Source organism: Podarcis bocagei (assembly GCF_964188305.1).
Source record: "Podarcis bocagei genome assembly, chromosome: 8".
Lineage (NCBI taxonomy): Eukaryota > Metazoa > Chordata > Lepidosauria > Squamata > Lacertidae > Podarcis > Podarcis bocagei.
In genome coordinates, this window is record NC_138133.1 from 73,937,429 (window position 1) to 73,960,060 (window position 22,632).

The 22,632-nt window shown below is 41.2% G+C and overlaps 1 protein-coding gene across 5 annotated transcripts in view; it reads right to left on the reverse strand.

Annotated features, from left to right (window-relative positions):
• Positions 1 to 22,632, reverse strand: part of CSMD3 (CUB and Sushi multiple domains 3) — a 607,508-nt gene that overhangs the window by 82,214 nt on the left and 502,662 nt on the right. For all 5 annotated transcript variants that reach the window (XM_081204227.1, XM_081204230.1, XM_081204229.1 and 2 more), the window contains 8 exons: positions 21,984 to 22,193; positions 19,990 to 20,178; positions 19,578 to 19,755; positions 14,924 to 15,069; positions 13,495 to 13,575; positions 11,432 to 11,545; positions 1,171 to 1,359; positions 749 to 895 (listed from right to left, as the gene is read on the reverse strand). In XM_081204227.1, coding sequence (XP_081060353.1) covers positions 749 to 895; positions 1,171 to 1,359; positions 11,432 to 11,545; positions 13,495 to 13,575; positions 14,924 to 15,069; positions 19,578 to 19,755; positions 19,990 to 20,178; positions 21,984 to 22,193 — 1,254 coding nt within the window. The remainder of the gene's footprint in view (positions 1 to 748; positions 896 to 1,170; positions 1,360 to 11,431; positions 11,546 to 13,494; positions 13,576 to 14,923; positions 15,070 to 19,577; positions 19,756 to 19,989; positions 20,179 to 21,983; positions 22,194 to 22,632) is intronic.

The window sequence follows — 22,632 nt, forward strand, 5'->3', positions numbered from 1 at the left end:
CATTGGCGCAGTAATGTCAAAACCCTCAACCCAATCATCAATCTAAGACTCTGTGCTTGTTTGGTCTGCATACATACTGCCCCACAAAAAAGAAAACAAAAGAAAAGATGATACAAACATTTGGATAATGTGATAGTAAATTGTCCTTCTTCTTTTTTTTGGTCTCAGTCACAACTTCACCAAATGTGTACAGAAGCATGCCTCTTGCATCTCTTCTAAAAATTGTTCCCACTACACATACCTGAAACAATTGGACTAGTTCAGTCATGAAGATGTCACCTAAACCTTTTCTAAAGTGAAACGAAAAGCAAATTTGTGGGTTTCTCATCAGCTAAGCCTAGCGTTCTAGAATGTCCATGTTGATTAGACTTGCTACCAACAGAACAGATCATGTGTACCTTCTTGCAGATGGTCCAGAATATCTAGAATATCCTCCAAGGTCCATTTGCCCCATTTGTACACACAGATCAATGTCCAACTGGGATGTCCTTTTTGAGCAAAATACTTTTGCACATGCAAATGGGATTTCTCCTTCCTCTTCTATCCATATGCCAGCACAATGTGCTCCAGGGGGTAGGGAAACCCTGTGGAGCAGATTGGGAGGAATGTGCTGTGGGACAGGATAGAGAAGGAAGGAGAAATTCCATTATAGCATGATGCTGGCTGGATCTTTCCAACACTGACAGCTGAAAGTTGAGCTTGCTGATGTATTTGAAAGGTAGAAAAGAGAAAGATTTGATTGACTTACCTATATATCGTATCCTGAAACCTTTTTTGTTTGTGCCATGGTCTGCAGACCACCGAAGAAACACTTCGTGGCCACTGCTAGTTATGTTTAGAGATGAGGAATAATCTCCACTTAGGGAGATTAGTAACGGACTGTGGCTATTTGATCCTTGATGATGTTGGAAGAGGTAGCAAGGCAGAGAGAAGAAAAGAAAGAAAACTAAAATTAGAGATATACTAAAAGAGGTTCCTAAACAAGTAGGAAGTAAATTGTAGCCATATCATTAATGGCATATATAGGGAATTTTTCATAACAAGGTGCAATTTAAAATGAAAAGCAACAATGACACTGAAACCGCATGCATGATAAAATACACAACTTAAAAGTTACTGGCTAAAAACAATGTATACTAAATCATCCAAGGCTGTATGTCCTATAGTTACCATCAAACACCTCAAGTATATCAAATTCCTTTTCTGTCTGGAAGAATTCAAAGTAAAGGCTGATATTATAACCCTTTTCCACTGTAATGGTCCATGCACACATCTGGAGGTTTGGATAGCTATCTGGGTAGCCAGGGCTCAGTATCACTCCGGTTGAATCCAGACGCAATTCATTTGCAGGACAAAGAACTGCAAAAGAGAGGAATTGGTATAAATGTTTAGATAGCTGGAAAACTGCATGATAGAAGTCTTATTTTTTCTACATTTTAAACATGTGCATCAATAATTTCATTTCTATTAAAACAGAACAGATGAAAATCAGTACAGGTTTTTAAATTTTAGAATAATGCATTATAGTTTTTGCATTTGTTCTCCTCGCCCCTTTGTTAAGTGACCCAAATGTTCCTTTTCTGGTAAAAACATTTATGTATTAAATAATGAAAGATGCCAAGCTTTTCCTTACAGTTGCCTCTCTGACAAAGGGGTATTGGATCCAGGGGGCTCTGTCCAACCCTTGCCTCATTATGCCTCAGTTTGGGGCCTAACAATGGTTCCTGCGTGTTAACAAGCTGCCAGCAGGAAGTGCAATCTAAGCAGCAATCAATTTCCCCCCTCATTCCTAGTGGGTACTTTTCGGATCTCTGGTCCCTAGCATGGTCGGAGGGTAACCCCCCCCCCTTCATATCACCACCAATGGGGAACTTGAAAGCAAACACTTTACACCAGCACTGGAGTAGAGTCTATGGTCCTTGAGAGACATTTGGGACCATTTAAGCTTAATTAACTCATTTGGTTTCTTTTCATTCTTGTTCCTCCACTGGCTTTCTGCAATGTGAAGGAACTGTGTTCCTCTGATTCTGTATTAGAGAAAAATTACATTGCTTCTGTTCCAGGCTATCACTTTAATCATTTGTTTCTGCTTTCTACAGACGCCAATTAAGTGAAATTTGTGTGTATGTGTTTGTGTGTGCAGGCAAATAACCATTGACCCAGGAGCAGAGTGTTTATGCTACAACATGACTTCCACTAATTTAAAATGCCATGGGAGTTTCATTGGCATTATAAGAGTTTGAGCAGCTGCAACTGCTTGATGGGTTATTTACCAAGGTAGCCAATAGAATTGCCCATAGGAAGCCAATTCTGAACAGACTTTTCCTTCTGAATGGTGTTTACTGGTGGGTTAGATGGATTCTGTTCAGGGTGAAAGGGGTTCTGTGGCAGTAGGTAATCAATTTATGTCCCTTATCTGATTTTTTATTTATTTGTTTATTTAAAAACATTTATAGGCTGCTGAATCAGAAGAATCTCTAAACGGTGCATGTTACCAATTGTACACATGTATAATATGACTGGAACAACATATGTTGCCAGTATATTCTGTTCCGAATGCACAGAGGTTATGAATCTTTCTTGCCACTACAGTTTAGTGCAGTGGCAGGAGGCCCATTTTTCTGTATTAACACTTACCTCCCACCAGCACGCACCCTAGACATGGTGGTTAAGATTTGGACCGACCTAATAAGTCTTATAGAGCAGATAAATGTGAAAAGCCCAGCTGCTTGAATCCTATTATGCGGGGATCAATCCTGCATTGGGGATGGCTCAGAAAGAAGACTAACATCAAGAGGGATAGATCTGTATGGCATTTTCCCCTTTACTTGCACTTCCATGGACAAGAAAGTTAACCCTCAAGGACTGAAACTTCTAGAATAGGTCTTTCTGCATGATTTCTTAATATTAAATGGATGTCCAGCCGACGCCACTAAGGGCCAACTACATAGTAAGGGAGGAAGTGTCATAGACTATTTTATAGTTTCACCTCCACTCTTCAGCTTGGTGAAAACAGTAGATGTGTTGGTAAGAACTGAAAGTGACCATTTCCTGCTCTCAGTTACTTTAGCTCCTTTCCTGGAGTGTCAGCTCCCTGCAGAGACAATGTGTACAGTTGGCGAATCCTTGGGCACGTCAAGAGTGAAATGGTATTCAAAGGTGGATGATGAAATACACAGGATCCTGGCAAGTGATTTAATGAAGAGCCTACGACATCACCTCATAAACACCTCAGCAAATCCAGTTACGGACTTCCTACAAATCAGTACACTCTTCAGAGCCTATTTGGCGAAGCCCGACGTCACAAACTGTACACAGGGAAATCAGAGAGGTTGGTTTAATGGGCAATGCAAGGAAGCAAAGAAAGACCTGCTAAGTGCTATTAGAACCTATCGAGGGAAAACCCTCTGAAATTAACAAGGGAAATATGGGAAGGAGAAGTAATAATAATAATAATAATAATAATAATAATAATAATAATAATAATTTATTATTTATACCCCACCCATCTGGCTGGGTTTCCCCAGCCACTCTGGGCGGCTTCCAAAAGAATATTAAAATACTATGATACATCAAACATTAAAAGCTTCCCTAAACAGGGCTGCCTTCAGATGTCTTCTAAAAGTCTGGTAGTTGTTGTTCTCTTTGACATCTGGTGGGAGGGCGTTCCACAGCAGCATATAAGAAAATTATAAAGATAAAAAAACCAAGCTTTGTGAGAAGCCAGTGGCAAAAACTAGGGTTGGCAGTGGCTGAGCAAAGAGAGGACAAGTTTTGGCTTCTGGTGTCTCGGGGCATGAATGAATCAAGATCAACACTAGACGCCACTATATCGGCACAACGTTGGGTGGATTACTACACAGAACTTTATGGAGAACAGGCAGGGCATTCACTCGATGCTGAGGTGACCATTGACCAGTCGGGCTTTCCTGAGTGGCAAGCGGTGACCCCGGTAGAGATAAAATCTCTGATAGAGCGTCTAAAACTAAATAAAGCACCAGGTGAGGCTATGATGCCGCCAGAGCTATTTAAGACTCATATGGACTGGTGGCAACCCATCCTGGCAAAGCTCTACACCCACATAAATAATACAGCTCAAATGCCAGCCGGCTAGAATTTGAATACCATCATGCCAATTTACAAAAAAAAAAAAAGGATAAAACCCTCCCCCAAAATTACCGCCCTATTAGTTTGCTGGACATCCCCTCTAAACTCTATGCTTGTCATCTGCTCAGCAAATTAACAGACTGGCTAAGTGAAAATAACACCTTACATGAGGAACAAGCAGGGTTCAGAGCTGGATATAGTACAGTGGTGCCTCGCAAGACGAAATTAATCTGTTCCGCGAGTCTCTTCGTCTAGCGGTTTTTTCGTCTTGCGAAGAAACCCTATTAGCGGCTTAGCGGATTAGCGCTATTAGCGGTTTAGCGGCTATTAAAGGCTTAGCGGCTATTAAAGGCTTAGCGGATTAGCGGCTAAAAGGCTATTAGCGGCTTAGCGGCTTAGAAAAAGGGGGGGAGCAAAAGAAAATCGGAACACTCGCAAGACGTTTTCGTCTTGCAAAGCAAGCCCATAGGGAAAATCGTCTTGTGAAGCAGCTCAAAAACGGAAAACCCTTTCGTCTAGCGGGTTTTCCGTCTTGCGAGGCATTCGTCTTGCGGGGCACCACTGTACTACTGACCAGCGCTTTACACCATCTCATATTATTAACAAATATATCAATCAAAGCAAATGTAACCTGTTCACTGCCTTCATTGACCTATCTGCTGCTTTTGACTCAATGAATCATAACAGACTGTGGGAGAAATTTTCAAATGCTAATTTAGACCCATGACTATTATTATTAATTCATGAACTGTTTAGAGTTACCGAAACACGAGTCAGAGTGGGCTTAAAGGGAGGTATCTTAGAAGCATTCAATACATCAAGAGGCGTGAAACAAGGCTGCATATTGGCTCCCACACTTTTTAACTTTTATATAAATGATATGGTGCCACAGCTAGCACAGGTAAAATCCCCCGCCCCATCAATTAGTAATAGGAAGATATCTTGCCTGCTGTATGCCGATGGTGTGGTGCTCCTATCACTCTCCCAATTAGGTCTTAACAATCTGCTTACAGCTTTCAGCAGGTATTGCAAGCAGGAAGAGCTCGTCGTGAATTACTCCAAGATGAAAATTATGGTCTTTGGGAAGCGTAGTCCCAGATTCAAATGGAAAATGGATCAGTAGAACTTGGAGGAAATACGCTTTTTCAGATATCTGGGAATTCTTTTCACTGAGACACTATCATGGAAGGGGCACATCGAGGCTACGAAACTCGAAGCGCGGAAAGCTTGTGGGGCATTAATGAAATTCTATTTCACAGCGGATGGTCAGCTATTGGAACCTTCATTGAAAATCTTTGCCAGTAAAGTGGTCTCCCAGATGCTTCATGGAGTAGTGATATGGGGCAAGGACCCAAATGCCAACAAAGCCTTAGAAATAGTGCAGAACAAATTCCTCAGGAAATTGCTCTTGCTCCCCAATGGGACTCAAGCTGCTCTTCTCTGCGTGGTAGAATTGATTACCTGTGCTTAAATTATGTGAAAAGACTTCAATTTCTTTCGGAGGAGAGATTTCCCACTATGTCACACACAGAACAGAAACAGACCAAATGTTGGACGGAATGCCTCTTGTTCCAATACCAATTACAAGATTTTCAGGTGACTATGAAGATGGACAAGAGGCACTTAAGAGATTGTTGGGATTCGCAGGATACTGGATAAGTCTGCAGGCTTCAACAGGATGATGCAATACTCTGCTGGGTCAGAGTGACTCAGCAGGAGTGTGATTAGTGTAATTGGCTGTTTTAAAAAGGAAAGCCTGTTTAACAGGGGGTGTGGTGGTTGTGCTGTAGTGTGGTGGTGCTGTGGTGGAGAGTATTCGTTTGTAAGTACTCTGTATGGACTGTTTCTTTTGTAAATGCCTGTATATAACTCACATTAAAAAGGACTGCACTGAAAAACCTGGAACTCTTAGTGCTTTGCTGAAAATGCCGCGTGGAATACGCGACAGGGTTATGGGCCCAGCACGCTTCCGCTGCGCAAGAGTACAGGTGGCAGTTATCTAGCCGTGGGTGCTGGAGGTGAGCTGCAGGGATGGAGCAGTCCAGAACTGGCATGTTGCTGGAGAAGCTGACTGCCACGAACTACAGCATCTGGTCGGTCCGCATGCAACACTTCCTCAAGCGTGAAGGCCTGTGGAAAGTGGTGGAAGAGCCACCGCAGCCCCCTGAGGAGGATGAAAAGGATGAGAAAGCTTTGGCTACGATCATCCTTGGAGTGGACGACAGCCAGCTAGTCTACGTAGCTGATAAGGTGACGGCAAGTGAGGCGTGGAATGCGCTCAAGGCTGTCCATGTGCGAGAGACAGCTGGCTCACTGATAACACTGACCAGGAGACTGTACCGGTGTCGGAAGAAACCGGGGGACTCCCTGGTAAACCACCTAAAATTCCTAACAGGCCGTTTCCAGGAGCTAGCCTTAAGAGGGAGGCCTGTGGGGGAAGAGGACAAAGTCTTTATAGTCCTGAGTTCCCTTGATGACAGCTATGATATGCTGGTCAACTCCCTCGAGTCTGTAGAGACTGATAAGCTGACTCTGGAATACGTGACCGGACGGTTGTATGCAGAGGAGGACAGGCGTGCAGAGCGAAAGATGACCTCAGCCCAGCTGTTGGAGCATCCCAGAGGGAACAACAGCTGGGAAGAGCAGAGGTGTCGGGAGCCGGAGAAACAGCCAGGAGGAGCTGCTGCAGACCAGCCGGTGGTCAACAAAGTAAAAAGGTGTTTTTGCTGCAAGTCCAGTGGACATCTGCTGCGGGACTGCCCGAGAAAACAACAAAAACAGCGGAAGCACAAGTGGCAGCAGAGGGAGTCTACTGCTTGGGTGTCTGCAGATGGTCAAGAAAATGAGGAGCTGTGGGTTCTGGACAGTGGAGCTTCTCAAACCTTTTGTAAAAGAAAAGGATTGCTAACTGATGCTAGGGCTTCAAACAAAAAACATGTAAGTCTTGCTACGGGCCAGAAAGCTAATGTGGTTTGTGAGGGGGAGGTTGTGTTCCCACAGCTGGGACACACATTCAGGAATGTGTTGTGTGTGCCTAGTTTGCAAAACAATCTCCTGAGCATTCCTGATTTGGCAAAAGCAGGCTTTGAAGTAAATTTTGTGGGAGATCAGTGCCAGATAAAGCAAAATGGGGCAGTGTTGGCAAATGCTAGCCTTAGAACTAATATGTATGTACTGCAGTGTGAATCTAAGGTTGCAAATGTGCAAAATGTCCCGACCCATGATATGTGTATTCATCTCCTGCACAGGCGTCTGGCTCATGCTAGCTATAAGGTGCTAAACAAAACATTGGAGTTGTGTGGGGGGATGAAAAACATAAAAAGTTGTGATAATTACTTAGACTGCAATATCTGCAAGGAGGTTAAAAGCAGGGCTTGCCCAGTAGCAAGAGCAAGCCAGAGAGAAACCAAAAAACCACTGGAGTTGATTCATGCTGATGTAACTGGTCCTTTTCCACCTAGTGTCTCCCACAACAAGTATTGTTTAATCCTAGTGGATGATTTTTCTAGATTTGGCTGGGTCTATCCATTAAAGCAAAAGTCTGACGTTGCCCAAACTTTGAAGTTCTGGGTAAGAAGGGTAGAAAGGCAACTTGGTGAAAAGGTGTCCTCTATTCAGTCAGACAGGGGAGGGGAGTTTATGGCAAGCTCCCTAAGAAACTGGTTGCGTTCCCAAGGGATTAAACATAGGCTTACCAATGTGGCCACACCTCAGGAGAACGGAGTAGCAGAGCGTAGGGGAGGTGTCTTGCAGACACAAATGAAAGCATTGTTAGCAGATGCAAATCTTCCAATTAAGTACTGGGCTGAAAGTATTAAGACCGCAAATTATATTGGGAATCGCTTGTGGTCAAGGGTACTAGATGACATACCCTATAAAATTCTCTATAACAAAAGTCCCAGTTTGCAACATTTAAGAATCTTTGGGACAAAGGCATGGGTTGACATACCTGTGAAAAACCGAAGAAAAGGTGGGAAAAGGGCACAGCAGTTGCTATTTCTTGGGTATGAAAGTGGTACGAAAGCCTACAGGTTTGAAGATGATAAAAACCTTTTGAGTTATAGTCGATCAGCCAGCTTTAATGAGCAAAGAAATTGGCCCAAGATACATGCAAACCTGCTGCCAGAAAAAGTTTTACTGCCGAGCATACCTGATAAGGCAGTTGAAACAAAGCTAAGAATTGGCAGCTCTCCCAGAGAAACTGAAAGGGAGGAAGTAAAGGTTGAGCATTTTTCTCCAACTGCTAGCATGGAGCAGGGGAGAGAAGAAAGTGCAACAGGGACAGGAGGAGGTAAATCTCCAGAGTCAATCCACCCCAAAAGCAGTCCTGAAGGTAGCCCAGGGGGTGAGATTAATGAACCAAGGAGGTCTGCAAGAAGTAATAAAGGTCAACCTCCAGACCGTTATGGGTTCCCAGCCACCATAAACCAGGTTTGTGTAACTGAGCCAGAAAACTTTGAAGAAGTGCAAGAGTTACCTACTCTAGAGAAAGAGGCGTGGTTAAAGGCAATGCAGGCAGAGTATAACTCTCTGCTAAACAACAATGTGTTTGTACCTACAGAATTGCCTGAAGGTAAAAAGCCCATAAGCTGTAAGTGGGTTTTTAAAGTGAAAAAGCTGGCTGATGGTAGTTGTCAGAGGAAAGCCAGGTTGGTTGCACGGGGCTTTACACAGAGGAAAATGATACATTATGATGAAGTGTTTGCCCCAACAGCAAAGGCTGAAACAGTAAAATCAGTTTTAGCAATGGCAAGTCTAAGAGGGTTAAAAGTTAACCATTTTGATGTTGCCTCAGCATATTTAAATGCTCCTATTGACGCCGAGGTATATTTACAGCAAATACCAGGTTATGAGCTAGAAAAAGACAGCATGGTGTTAAAACTGCAAAGGGCACTATATGGTTTACACCAAAGTGCACGTCTATGGCATGAATGCATAGACACAGCTTTGAAAAAGATGGGATTCAAACAAAGCCTGGCTGATTCCTGTTTATATTCAGCAATGGTGCAAGGAAGTGTTTGTTATTTACTTTTGTATGTTGATGATATCTGTCTAATAACAACTGCACAAAAGCAAGTGTCTTGGTTTATAAACAGCCTAGGTAACAAATACAAACTGAAGTATTTGGGAGAGATTCAAAATTACTTAGGAGTAGAGGTTCAGAGAAATGAAGAGGGCGTTTACTCTCTGAGTCAGAAGGAAAAAATCGAAAAGTTACTGAAGACCTATGGAATGGAGAGGGCAAATGAGGTTGACACTCCCATAACTACCCAGTACAAAAATGAACCAGAAGGGCAAAAATGTGAGAATGCAACAGCGTTTCATTCTCTGTTGGGTTCTCTGTTATATTTAAGTTGTTGGACAAGACCCGACATAACATTGGCAGTGCACATGTTAAGCCAAAGAAGTGCAGACCCGGCTCAGAGAGATTGGGTAGCACTTAAAAGAATCCTAAGGTATCTGAAAGGCACAAAAGATTACAAACTGGTGCTGGATACAGGACATGATCAGCAAGTGTATGCATACGCTGATGCCAGCTGGGGAGACAGAGAAAATGGAAAGTCTACCACTGGCTATGCCATATATATTGGAAATGCCCTGGTTCAGTGGAAATCCCAGAAACAAACATTTGTTGCCACAAGTACTTGTGAAGCAGAGTACTCAGCCATAAGTGAATGTGTATCACAAATAGAGTGGTTTGCTTGCCTAACAAAAGAGCTTGGAATACCTTCTGAAATGCCAATCACTGTGCTAAGTGACAACATGGCTGCACAACAGCTTGCCAACCAACAGAACTTTAAGAGCAAGAGTAAACATATTGCGATAAGATACGGAAATGTGAAAAATGCTTTGGAAAGAAATGTGTTAAAGGTACAGCACTGTAACACAAAATGTAATGTGGCAGATTTGTATACAAAATGTTTGGATGCTCCTAAATTTCGAGACTTAAGAGAATTATTGGGTCTCAAGCCTTTGACTTAAGGAGGAGTGTTGGGATTCGCAGGATACTGGATAAGTCTGCAGGCTTCAACAGGATGATGCAATACTCTGCTGGGTCAGAGTGACTCAGCAGGAGTGTGATTAGTGTAATTGGCTGTTTTAAAAAGGAAAGCCTGTTTAACAGGGGGTGTGGTGGTTGTGCTGTAGTGTGGTGGTGCTGTGGTGGAGAGTATTCGTTTGTAAGTACTCTGTATGGACTGTTTCTTTTGTAAATGCCTGTATATAACTCACATTAAAAAGGACTGCACTGAAAAACCTGGAACTCTTAGTGCTTTGCTGAAAATGCCGCGTGGAATACGCGACAGAGATTGTCCCTTTAGGTCTGATGCAGAAAGGGATCTAACCATGATGGCTTCTACCAAGAGTTCGCCATGGTTCCCACTTATTAAAACGGAGCATACCCAGGCCAGTTACGTGTCAAAGCTCCCACTTGCTGTGCTTAGAATCGCTTTCACAGAATTACGATTCCAATCAATGCCCTTGGCGGTGCCGGATGGACGCTATGGCAAAGTACATTATGAAGAAAGACTTTGTCTGTGTGGGCAATCCTGTGTGGAGGACCTGTGCCACTATTTATCGCAGTGCCCGTTATATATAGACCCAAGAGACCGATTCATAAAACCCCTGTTTCCGAATGCAACTCAGTGGAAAGGGTGAAATGGCTGCTGAGCGATACAGATGAATTTGTAACTTATAAAGTAGCACTCTATGCGTTGGTAGCTGAGAAGTTCAGGAGGAAAGAACTAGATAAAATAGCAGTCAACTGCAAAGGGGATTTGGATATTTAATTTGGCACATTTTACTAGAGAATCCTCTGCTATTCTATTTTATGCAACAAACAATCTTGGTAGTTGTGACCATGCTTTATACTGTACATGTGGTGCCTGATGATTTTTATGGTTATTGCTGTTTTTCCTTTTGTTATTTTTCTGAATGATGCCATGGCCTATGGCTAGTGCAATAAAAGTCTACGATGATGATGAATGCACAGAGGATTGGGGCAGGTGAGTCACAGAGAACCCGGATAAATGAGAATCGACGTAGCTAAGAAACTGAAGTAGAAATCAGAAAATTCCTGATTTGAGTTTCACCTCTGCCATGAAGTCGCTTTGTCTTTGGGAAACCGACTACCTCTCAGTCTTAGCTCCCCCTTCACTCATTTGCAACATGGCAACAGAAATACAGGATTGCCGAAAGAGTTGCAACCAGTGCCCTTTGAGCACTCTAAAGTTCAATGTGTCTGTTAGAAGGAAATCTCTGAAACCTCTGAAAACATATCACAATATGCAAACGCATCTAAACAAAAGATATCGAAGCAGAAAACCTTGGCAAGTAGGTGGTGCTCCATCCATCTGTAGCCTCTCTCCCAGTCTACATGTCAGAATCTCATTACCAACTAATGTAAAGCCTGGTAGACACTGGTACCTTATTATGTCCCCTATTTGATAAAAAAAAGGAAAAAGCTGTGATTAAACAACAATTAATGGGGACTTTTGGCACTGATAGTCACACTGAGTAATGAAGTACCTTTCCCAACATATATAGTTTGCAAATGACCACTGGCACAAATAGCTTTGATTAGACACAGGAAATGTTGTGGCAAATGAGCAGACACATTTATCATTTCTTGCCAGCTCTACTATTAGTATGACTCACACATTTGGATGCTTGTTACTCTGTGAAGCAATGCAGCAGAATGGTGGAGCTTTAAAAGCTTTCAATTTTTTTTAGTAGTCATGACAGTAATTAAGAGGAAGCCATCAAGTACCCTTATTCCCGCTGTCCCTCCTCAGACATAATATACATTGTGGTTAGTACATGGCTTTTTGAAATTAAAACTGTAATGGAAAAGATTCAAAAACAACTTTTGAAAATACTTGACTATTATTTTTAACACTCTAGAGTCAGCACCCAATGGGTTTCATAACATTGTATTATTCATACTTGTTTATTTATTAAACAGATTTCTAACCTGACATTGACTTCACAAGGTGGTTTACAAAACAAAACTAAAAAGGTTCAAAACACGAGACATCATAAGTACAAGCCAATAAATAGAACAGATTTCAGTGACAAGTGCCAATCAATTTTAAAATGACCAGTCAATATCTCCATGCGACACTTTAATTTACCTCCACCATCCCCAGAAAAGACACAATGCTGAATAGTCATATATGTAGGCTCAGCGCTTGCAGTTGGATGGTTTTTTTTTTTAAATGTTTTTTACAGCAGGTGATCATCCAGCTGAACAAGCAAACAGGTCTTAAAGATAAAAGGGTCTTGTCCATTCAGCCAGGTAATTGGCTGCAGTAAAGCCTCTCCAATTGCATCTGGCTGCATGCGCCTTTCTCCCGGATCTGCACATCTTGCTGTCTAGGATTTCAGCCAAACCCTGCTGGCCAGATGATTAGTGCCACAGAGTAAAGAAGGCTTTACACCACAGTCAACTGAAAAGTCTCAGTGGGACTGTACCATTTCCCAGATTGTGCTAAGAAGTGTCACTATCTTGGAAATAGGGATACATCTTGCATACATGTGGATTGGCCACAAAACCGCTGGGATTCGGCTGTTGGAGAATTGCTAAAAGTCCAGGAAAATCTGGACTTATGACAACCCGTGTCAGAAATGTAGATGTTGGTAAATTTCCTTAAAAATAGCTTACAACTTCCCCCTCTTTTTTTGAGATTTCCAACAACTTTGGCCAAAAACTTCATGCTTCTTTAAATTTTGCAAAAAAAATAAAAAAAATATTCAACAACTCTCCTATGAAATATGGCAACCCTGGCAAACAAGAATTGCTTCTGCCATTTGCTGGAGTGAGTGTCCCTCTGTCACCTGGGTTCTCCACAGATGTAAGTGTGATTTCTGTTATTCCCTCTCTGTAGCACCCAGCCATCTTGGGCAGTTCTGTGAAGACACAGAAGGCTGCTAGCAGAGGGGAAGCAAACGTTAACTATTTCTGTACCTACCTATGGGAACAGCTAGATCCAATGCCATGGAGATAATTCTTGTTTTCATATTTAGATAATACAATGGCAACAGAATCCAGAAAATGGGCTTTGTTAACGACAGTAGAAAGCCCTTTCACTGATCATGATCTCCTTATATTTTAATCGTCACCTTCCACCAAACTGCTGCTAGAAATCATTAGCCTATGTAGTTGCACCTTCCAGTTGTCTGAACCTCTGATTATCTAGATATTTTACAAATTCTCAAGGGTCTTTAGTTCATTTAAATTGTAGGCTGTTCTAGCATGCAAAGCCACATGAAATTTTTACGTTTGCCCATAGTATACGGAGCTTAAACACCACAGTGCTTGTCTGTGCACATTCAGCAGTTTTCTTTATGGGATGAAATATATGTTATTTATGCTTAGATTGACTATACCTATTTCAAATTCATCATCCTCAGTCAGAATTTCAGCATTCGGTATAGCAGGTGGAGGCTGGCACACTCGAAGCTGATATGCTATGAAATGCATAAGACACAATGATTAATTTGTTGCTCTGTTTCATAGGATAACAACTTTTATAGCCTTCTCTTGAAAGTACAGTATCAACATCTAAAAGCAAACCACCCTGATTCAACAGGGCTTGGACTGTTAAAAAAACACCTCACATTCATTCCCAATGGGGATTGTCCAATTATCACATATGTTGGGGAACCTGGTGAAGGCATTACTACAAGTTTGTGAGCAAAAAAGAAGAAGAATACTGTACCAACTCCTCTGCTCACTTTGAATAACAATCTTATAAATGACTATGGCATAACCCTACAGCTTCCTCTAATGTTCAACTGATCAGAAGAAAATTTGATATAACACTACCCCTTGTTGTAACGCTCAGTTCAAACATCAGCCCCTAGAAACAGTTCCTAACTTGTGGTAGCATTACTTTTGGCATGTATTCAAGCACTCTTTGAGGATATTCAAGAAACCTTATGGTGGACTTGCTTCTTTTCTGCCCTTTGGACATTTCTTTCATCCCACCAAATGTGAGAGAGTGTCTTGTTTTTCCAGCAGCATCCCTGTTGAGATAAGGCACCCCCTATCTGCACTGTCTCAAAAAATTGAAGACTTGATGAAAAGGTCTCTGCCTTAGCTGTTCATTTTGTACTGTGGATCTCTAGTTGGTTTTTGTTTTTAAAATGGTTTTTAAAAGCCATTTTAAGTTGTTTTTATTGTATGTTTGTAAATTGCCCAGAGTCACCTGTAAAATGAGATATAAGAATAATAATCCAACAAATGAGCACTAGGGAAATTTCTTGTCCCTTTCTCTTGAGTAATTCACTGCAGCTTGATCCCTGTGTTTGTGCCACTGTTATGTGATCTGTTGTTGCCTTTTTAGTTTAAGAGGATGAATGGGCTTTCATTATGCAAGGACAGTCAGTGAAATGAAACCATCACTGTCTAGGATGGTCAGTAGTTCACAGATAATATGTTGGAGTAGCTTCAGAACTGATGTAATCCCATTATCCATGCCTTGCTCTTCTCTTTACAAATCCTATGGCCATCCATATTCCTATGCAATGCAGGCTACCAGTATTTCAATTTCCCTACAACCAGCAACAGTGGCGTAGCATGGGGGGTGCGGGGGGGCCGGCCGCACCGGGCGCAACATCTGGGGGTTAGGGTTAGGGGGTGCAAATCCATGGGTTAGGGGGCGCAAATCACTTGCCTTGCCCCGGGTGCTGACAACCCACGCTACGCCACTGACCAGCAATATTATTGCTCTACAATGTGCAGTTAATCTGAAAGTGAACAGCTGAACAAAACACCAATTGGTAGACAATCAGTATAAAGATATGCAACACCAACCGTGGTAGCTAAGCACAAAGAAGCCACTCGTTGTGAAGTCACTGTGGAACTTTATCAGTATCTGATTCGAAGTGCTATAGACCGATTCCAATGCAGTGTTGCCACTAAACTGTCCAATTTGAGGAGAACTTTGGTCAGGACCATCCCTAAAAGAAACATAGGCAAAAAAAACAACACTATAAATTAAATTTATGCCTTTGCCACACACGCTGGTAAAGAATTCAAAACGTGCTGAAAAGAAGTGCAAATGAGGAAGAGTGGGAAAATAGGCAATTATGTAAGCTATAATGAGAAAAGTTCAGAGAGCACCTGGTCCCAATTTCAGTGGAACTTCTGCTGAATATGTTTGTGTGCATTCTGAAAAATGAACAGAAATGCACATACATTCACACCCTTTCAAGCCCCCAATTCCACCATCCCTATTTTGTTTTATGAACCTTGACACACTTGGAGGAATTGGGATATTATCAGTCTGTGTCATCCTCACCTTCAAGTCTCTAAACTGGCAGATAAGAAGGAGACCCTGTTGTTCCAAGAGTGGTCCTTATAGTATTTTGGACTGCTCCCATCCTTTACTATGGTGTGAAACAACCATGGAATATGTGCACACCACACTTTTAGTGTCCATAAGATTTCTGTCAAGTGTATTTTACAGATATTTAATGTTCTGAAAACCATGTTTATGGAGCAATCTATATCTTCCCCCTAATGCGCAGGTGAAATTCATTGTGGCTGCAGCTGTTAGCATTTGGTCACATTCATGTGATATGTGGTCATATTCAGACAATGAAACACTGACATTTGAAAGAACGTAAAAATAACAGGCCATTTAAAATTATGTGGCCCTTAACATTCTTGCAGATTTTTAACCAACGCAATACAGGGCAAAATGTCTGCATCTCATCCTGCTCTTTTTCTTTATTCTGAATTTTTGTTTTAAAATCAAACTTATAGAGGTGATCTTCAACTGTTGGTTGTTTTTCAACCTATTTCTTGATTTGTACCTAGTAGCTAGTTATTTCACAGGATGCTATCAACACTGTTTGAAATTTTATTAGGATAAATAGCATAAATGTAAAGCACGCTGGATGGATTCAAAAGAACACGACAGCCTTCCTGGATCGCCTCTTCAGTCCATCTACTCCAGCATCCTGCTGTTCACAGTGGTGAACGAGATGTTCCTGGGAAGCAGGACTAGCAGGACATAATGGGAATAGCCCACTTTCCCAGTCCACATCCGTATTGGAGTTTTGTTGTTTAAAAAATCTAAATCGATTTTTACTGTTTTGGTGTGTTGTCTCCATGAGCTCCTTGGGGAGGGAAGGTGGGATATAAATTGAATAAACACATAAATAAATACATTATTTCTCCTGTAGCTAGTATTCTGAGATGTACTGCAGTTAGATTACCACAATGTCTTATATGAGGGCTGCCTCTGAAGACAGTTTGGGAAATTCAGCTGGTGCAAAATTCAGCAGCAAGGTTGCTCACCATGGCAAGACGGTTTGAGCATATAAGACCAACCCTGGCCCTACTGCACTGGCTGACAATTAGTTTTAGGGTCCAATTCAAAGTGTTAGTTTTGACCTATAAACCTTAAATGGCTCAGGACTGCAATACCTCAAGGACCGCCTCTCCCCATATGAACCGACACAGACCCTGCGATCATTATCTGAGGTCTGTTTTCATGTGCCTCCTCCTCGAGAGGTCCAGATCATGGCAACATGAGAGCAGACCTTTCCTGCAGTGGTTCCCAGTTTGTGGAATACTCTCCTCAGGAAAGCTTGTCTGGTGCCTTTAGGCACCAGGCAAAAACATCCCTCTTCCCCCAGACCTTTGCCTAATTAAACAATCTATTACTGTTTAAACTGGGGGGGGGGCAGTCGGGGGCTTGCTATTGTTTTGTTTGTTACTATATTATGTATTTTTGTGTTTTTATATTGTAAACTGCGCTCTGATTCTCAGATGAAGTGTGGTATAGAAATTTTGATAACAGCAACAATCCTATATTTCACAAATTATTTATACACTATGTGAATAAGTACATCCATTTGTCTGTCCTGTATTTTCTGCTAACCAGTTTCATTGGATAACCTGAAGTTCTAGCATTATTAGATAGAGAGAATAGCACACCATGCAGAATTTTGCACACCTCAGTCATATTCTCTCTTCTCACTTTTTAAATGAGAGAGTGTCAAATGTTGTAACCATTCATCACAGAGTAGTTTCGCCACCACTTCATCATTTTCTGTACTACAATATCCTTATTGTATAATAGAGTGACACCAGAACAGTAAACATTGTTTCAAGTATGGCCACATAAGGCGCTGTGGTTTAAACCACTCAGCCTCTTGGGTTTGCTGTTCAGAAGGTCAGTGGTTCGAATCCGCCCAACGGGATGAGCTCCTGTTGCTCTGTCCCACCTTCTGCCAACCTAGCAGTTCGAAAAGATACCACTGCAAGGAGATAAATAGGTATTGCTGCAGCAGGAAGGTAAACGGCATTTCCATGCGCTCTGGCTTCTGTCATGGTGTTCCATTGCACCAGAAGTGGTTTAGTCATGCTGGCCACATGACCCGGAAAACTGTCTGTGGACAGATGGCAGCTCCCTCGGCCTGAAGCAAGATGAGTGCACACCCCATAGTCGCCTTTGACTGGACTTAACCATCCAGCAGTCCTTTACCCATTTACCTTTACCTTACACCATTAATTTGTTTAAGGTCATTGCAATACTGGCAATTTGATTTATAATCCATTTCCTATTAATTCCTAGCATGGAATCCACCTTTTTCACAGCTGCCACATACTGTATCAATATATTCATCGTACTACACACCATGATTCAAATTATGACACAAACATTTATATCTTGGTTAGTCTCTGCTACAATACATTTAATGTATAGTGAATGTTGGATTTTATTTTAAATTTTTTTGCCTCAATGTGCATCACTTTCCACATTCTGACACCGAGTTATTGTTATTATATCTGAAAGCCCACACTTCTGAATGGATTTCATTTATAATATAGCTAACAGAAAATGCATTTTGGTATGAATGGTATTGCAAAATTCATAGCAGTGTGAAATCCAAACATTTCCATTCCAATCCACAGTCCAGGAGGTCAGAGGATCAGGTCAGCTCATATAAAAATCCACACAAAAAATGAATCTGCAAGCATCCCTAATTATGGTGTTTATTAGACGATGCTGTTTGTCTTAGATTTACTAAATGTAGATAAACAGCAAATGGGGATGATCAGGTTGCAATAGAAAGAGAAAGGTGACCAGTTTATACAGGCTGATCTGGCTTCAGGAACTGCAGCCAAGATTAAGGAGATGTTTTTGTTTGGCCTTCATGGCTTTTCAGCTTAGCTCGGTACTGCCAGGAACAAGTTCATGGCCATGGCTATTAGGCAGGCAGTGCCATATCTATGGCAAGGTTAAATAAGGATAACCTGAGCCTTAGGTGGATGTCCTGGCAGTTAAAACAGACACACAAATGAATTTTCTCTCCCCCCCCCCTTTATATAGTCATACAGTCTTTCTTTAGCTACTGAACAACCTTTGTCATACAATTTTCATATGGTGGTATATATTTATTTAACTGCAATTTAAATTTATTTTGCCTTTCCTCAAAACTGAACTCAGAACAATGCACAACAAAGGTCAGTACATTAAAGACCAGATATACATTACTTAAAAAACAACAACAAGGTATCCAGTCATTTAATTCTCAAAAACTAAATTGTGTCCATCTGAGGAAAAAGTCAGTGGAAGCACTGATCAGGACTTATGAAATATGATTTCATACACTTGCTACTCTTTGCTCTTTCTCTTTCTGAACCCATAAACATAATTTGGCTAAAAATGTATGTTGGCTCCATAACAGATCTGCTTGCAGTTTTATTGCACATAATAGTCTTGATCCAGAAAGAAGTTTATTACACTCAAAGCTCATTGAAACCAATGGGAGAAGTTAGTCACAATAGCAAAGCTCATTAATTTCAATGAAACTTGTGGCCAGTTTCCTCTGGAGCAGGATTCATATATTTAACTTTTGAACCAGAGAGGCCTGATTCACATACACAGTTGACTATTTCAGTCCAGTTGACTAGCTGCTGGCTGTATGAAACAGCTCTATTAAACAATTTAAATATGTGGTAGCTCATTAATACCTACAAGTGATCCTTTGATATTGTAGTAAGGAACATAACTGTATGAACCAGGAGGTATTTACTAGTGACAGTTCTCTATGTTGAATGCCATGACAGTTATTGGTAAGTTTCTGTTTCTCCAGGTTACATGGTATTACATATGCATCACAATCTTATGTATATGTATGGAAAGGGAAGTGTGATTGTGATCAATAGCGTTTACTCCCATGTAAGTGTTATAGCATTTTAGACTTAATCACAGAGTAATTTGCCATATAATACAATGCAAACATGTCATCCCCAAAATGTAATTCTGTGGAGCATGTTTAAGTACATCTTAAAGTACAGCCACTTTGCTGAACAAAAATAAACATTTATTTTATTTTGCCCCACTACCTTGCCTCACCAAAGCAAGGCAAATCAAGAAGATCTTTTAAACATTTGTGTTCCTAAGCATGCCAGATTATAAAATAAATGAATAATGTTAGCTTCTGCTTACCAGACAGTTATGAAATCATATATTGGCTCTGTTTGAAGGACTGTAAAATTTATATAAATTCCATTCCCTGGTGGTACTCTTACAAGCCAAAAACAGTCTTGGAAGTTTGGGTATTCATCAGGATAGCTGGGAGAGTATATTGTGCCATTCATTGCTGTAATATTTCCTCCACAAAGAGCTGTGAAAACAAACAAAACAAAACAGATCACCAATAAAAGTGATTATGTGCACAAATTCCATCATTTCTCAATTCTCCAGCAGCCTTAACTACCAATATTGCAGCCCACTAACCATCCCACTCTCTCAAGAAGACCATTTCTGATTCAGCTCAAATTTGTCAACAGACTTAATTAGAATACAGTTAATAAAGAGAAAGTTTGCATGAACTAGTACTTTTCTACTGAAAACATACCTTCACACCTTGGCAGAGGATGGTTCCAATTACGACTTATCCCATGAAGGCATGTAAGTGCTGAATTGCCAATTAGAGTGTACCCAGGAAAACACTCAAATGAAACAGTCTGCCCAACAGTGAAGTCAGTTCCGATGACAAAACCATTGCGAAAGGGTCGTGGATCAGGACAGCTTTGCAACTGATATGCTGAAATGAAATAGTAAGGATATTTTCTATGCACCAGAACAGGAGGTCTTTGTACATATATTTTTCTTTTTAAAATATGTTTAAAATAAAAGACCTTATAAAAACTTCCAATATGTTATGATGCTGAGTATACTCTGATGAGTCACAACAATGAACCTAGTTTCCCTAACATTTTTCCACACACACTTGAAATATGCATACTATCACTGGTTCTTGTTGTTTTATTTACTAAAATAAAAAGCCACAGAAATGAAAGGATTATATACCCCACTTCCCAGGAAAGTGTTGGAAGACCCTGTTCTGCTCAAAGGGAACTAAAAGCAATAATGTGGTTCTGCCAGCACAACAGTTCCCTTTGTGTACAATTGAACTACTTTCCCTTTCTCTCCTGTTCCCTCCAGTACTCAAAATCAGCTCCAGAAGGTTGGGAGGTTCTCTGGAGCAGAAGGGCAGAAGAGGATTCGAGAGGAAATGGAGTTGTCATTTTGTGAGTAGATTTCTGCTTTCGCATCACTGGACGCAACCCAATATGTCTAATCTGCTACCATGTGCAAAAATATCTAAAGAGTACAGATGGGAGGCTTGAATACACAGTATTATGCTTTCAGATTTATTAAATTTATTATTTATATACAGATTATCCATTCATATTTTTAGGGTTGCCATATTTTGAAGAGCAAAAAACAGGACACATTTGCTGATTTCAACTTTTAACTATGGATCTCTATGGAGATTCTCATCATGAAAAAGAGGGTGTGTCCTGGAAAAAGAGGGCATATGGCAACCCTATATGTCAGCAATGTCCAACCGGTCGACCATGAATGAGAGGTAGATCGTCATGGTGTTCCAGGTCGATTGCAGGAGTTAAAAAACTGATCGCCCTGTTTCTCATTAGTGACTCCAGCGCTATTTCCCATCTCCGCTGCTGGTGCTGCTTTGAAAGGTTGTATTTGCTGCGTTGGCGGCTGAGTGTGTGAAGGAGAGAGGCCAGCTGAGTGTTGAGCTATCAATTTTATGCAATAGTTCCCCCCAAAAGCTCAAAAACTCTGCTCATTCCCCCCCCTAAAAAAAGCTCCAGAATTTTGGCAATGACAATGGGTAGATCACTGCCAGTTTTATTATACTGAGAGGAGATCGCAGTCACTAGAGAATTGGAAGTGCCTGCTATAATGTGGTCTACATAAAAACAAACCACAGAAAATGAAACCAAACAATAAAATTATCCTAAAACCAAGCACTGCTGGGACTATAATGTCTTACCATTTTGTCCACACTTTGCTTGTCCTACGGTTTTCCATTTGCCCTGTGGCCACTTTCCCTAGGAAAATATGTTCGGAGCAAAATCTGATTGATGTTTGTTCTGATTCAGAGATAAACAGTGGGTTTTCCATGGGGAAAGTGGCAGGACAAGCGGAATTGTGGATGAACCCTAAGTCATACACCGTGCATCGAGATGCCTGTCTACTCTCAGTTCCACAGGCTTGGCTCCACTATCCTGAGTGTATGACATCTTTTCTCCAACTGTCCTTGCACCCAGGATGTGGCTCTCATCAAGCCACAAGGCTCATGGTGCCTACTTCCTTAGGAAGCTGGTGGACGTTACAAATACTTCCAGTCATGCTAAAGCAATAACCTACAGGTGGAGTTTGGTTTTCTTCACTGGTCTCTCCTTCTTCCCACAAACCTTGGTCATTGCCTCATGCCCTTCACACTGACCCCTTTGCCTTCTGTTTAGCTTTTTCTCATCCTCTGGATAAAACCACATATTTTACAAGTTTCTAAAATAAGCATTTGAAATCACTCACCTTGATATACAATATGAAACCCTTGTTTGTTCTGAGAATAGTCACTGTGAAAATATAAGCTAGTTTCATGGGTTGTACTGAAGAGAGAAGCTGGTATTTGAGGGCCACTGAGTCTCCCAATGACAGTACTAATATCTGTTGATCCACTTCTTACTTCCAAATAATCATGGATCGTCTCCGTTGAAAAATTGGCAAATTGCAGATGAACACCTGAAAAGCAATTTTTGATAAACAAGTATGATGGAATATACCAACATTTGGAGTTGTAATAATGCATAGAAATATATGTGGTGATGTCCAACAACAGTCATGCTCGGAGTAGACCTACTGAAATAAATGTATTTAAATGAAAGTATTGAGTTTAATGGGCTTTCTCTGAAGAAGAAGAAGAAGAAGAAGAAGAAGAAGAAGAAGAAGAAGAAGAAGAAGAAGAAGAAGAAGAGTAGTAGTAGTAGTAGTAGTAGTAGTAGTAGTAGTTTGGATTTGATATCCCGCCTTTCACTCCCCTTCAGGAGTCTCAAAGCGGCTAACATTCTCCTTTCCCTTCCTCCCCCACAACAAACACTCTGTGAGGTGAGTGGGGCTGAGAGACTTCAAAGAAGTGTGACTGGCCCAAGGTCACCCAGCAGCTGCATGTGGAGGAGCAGAG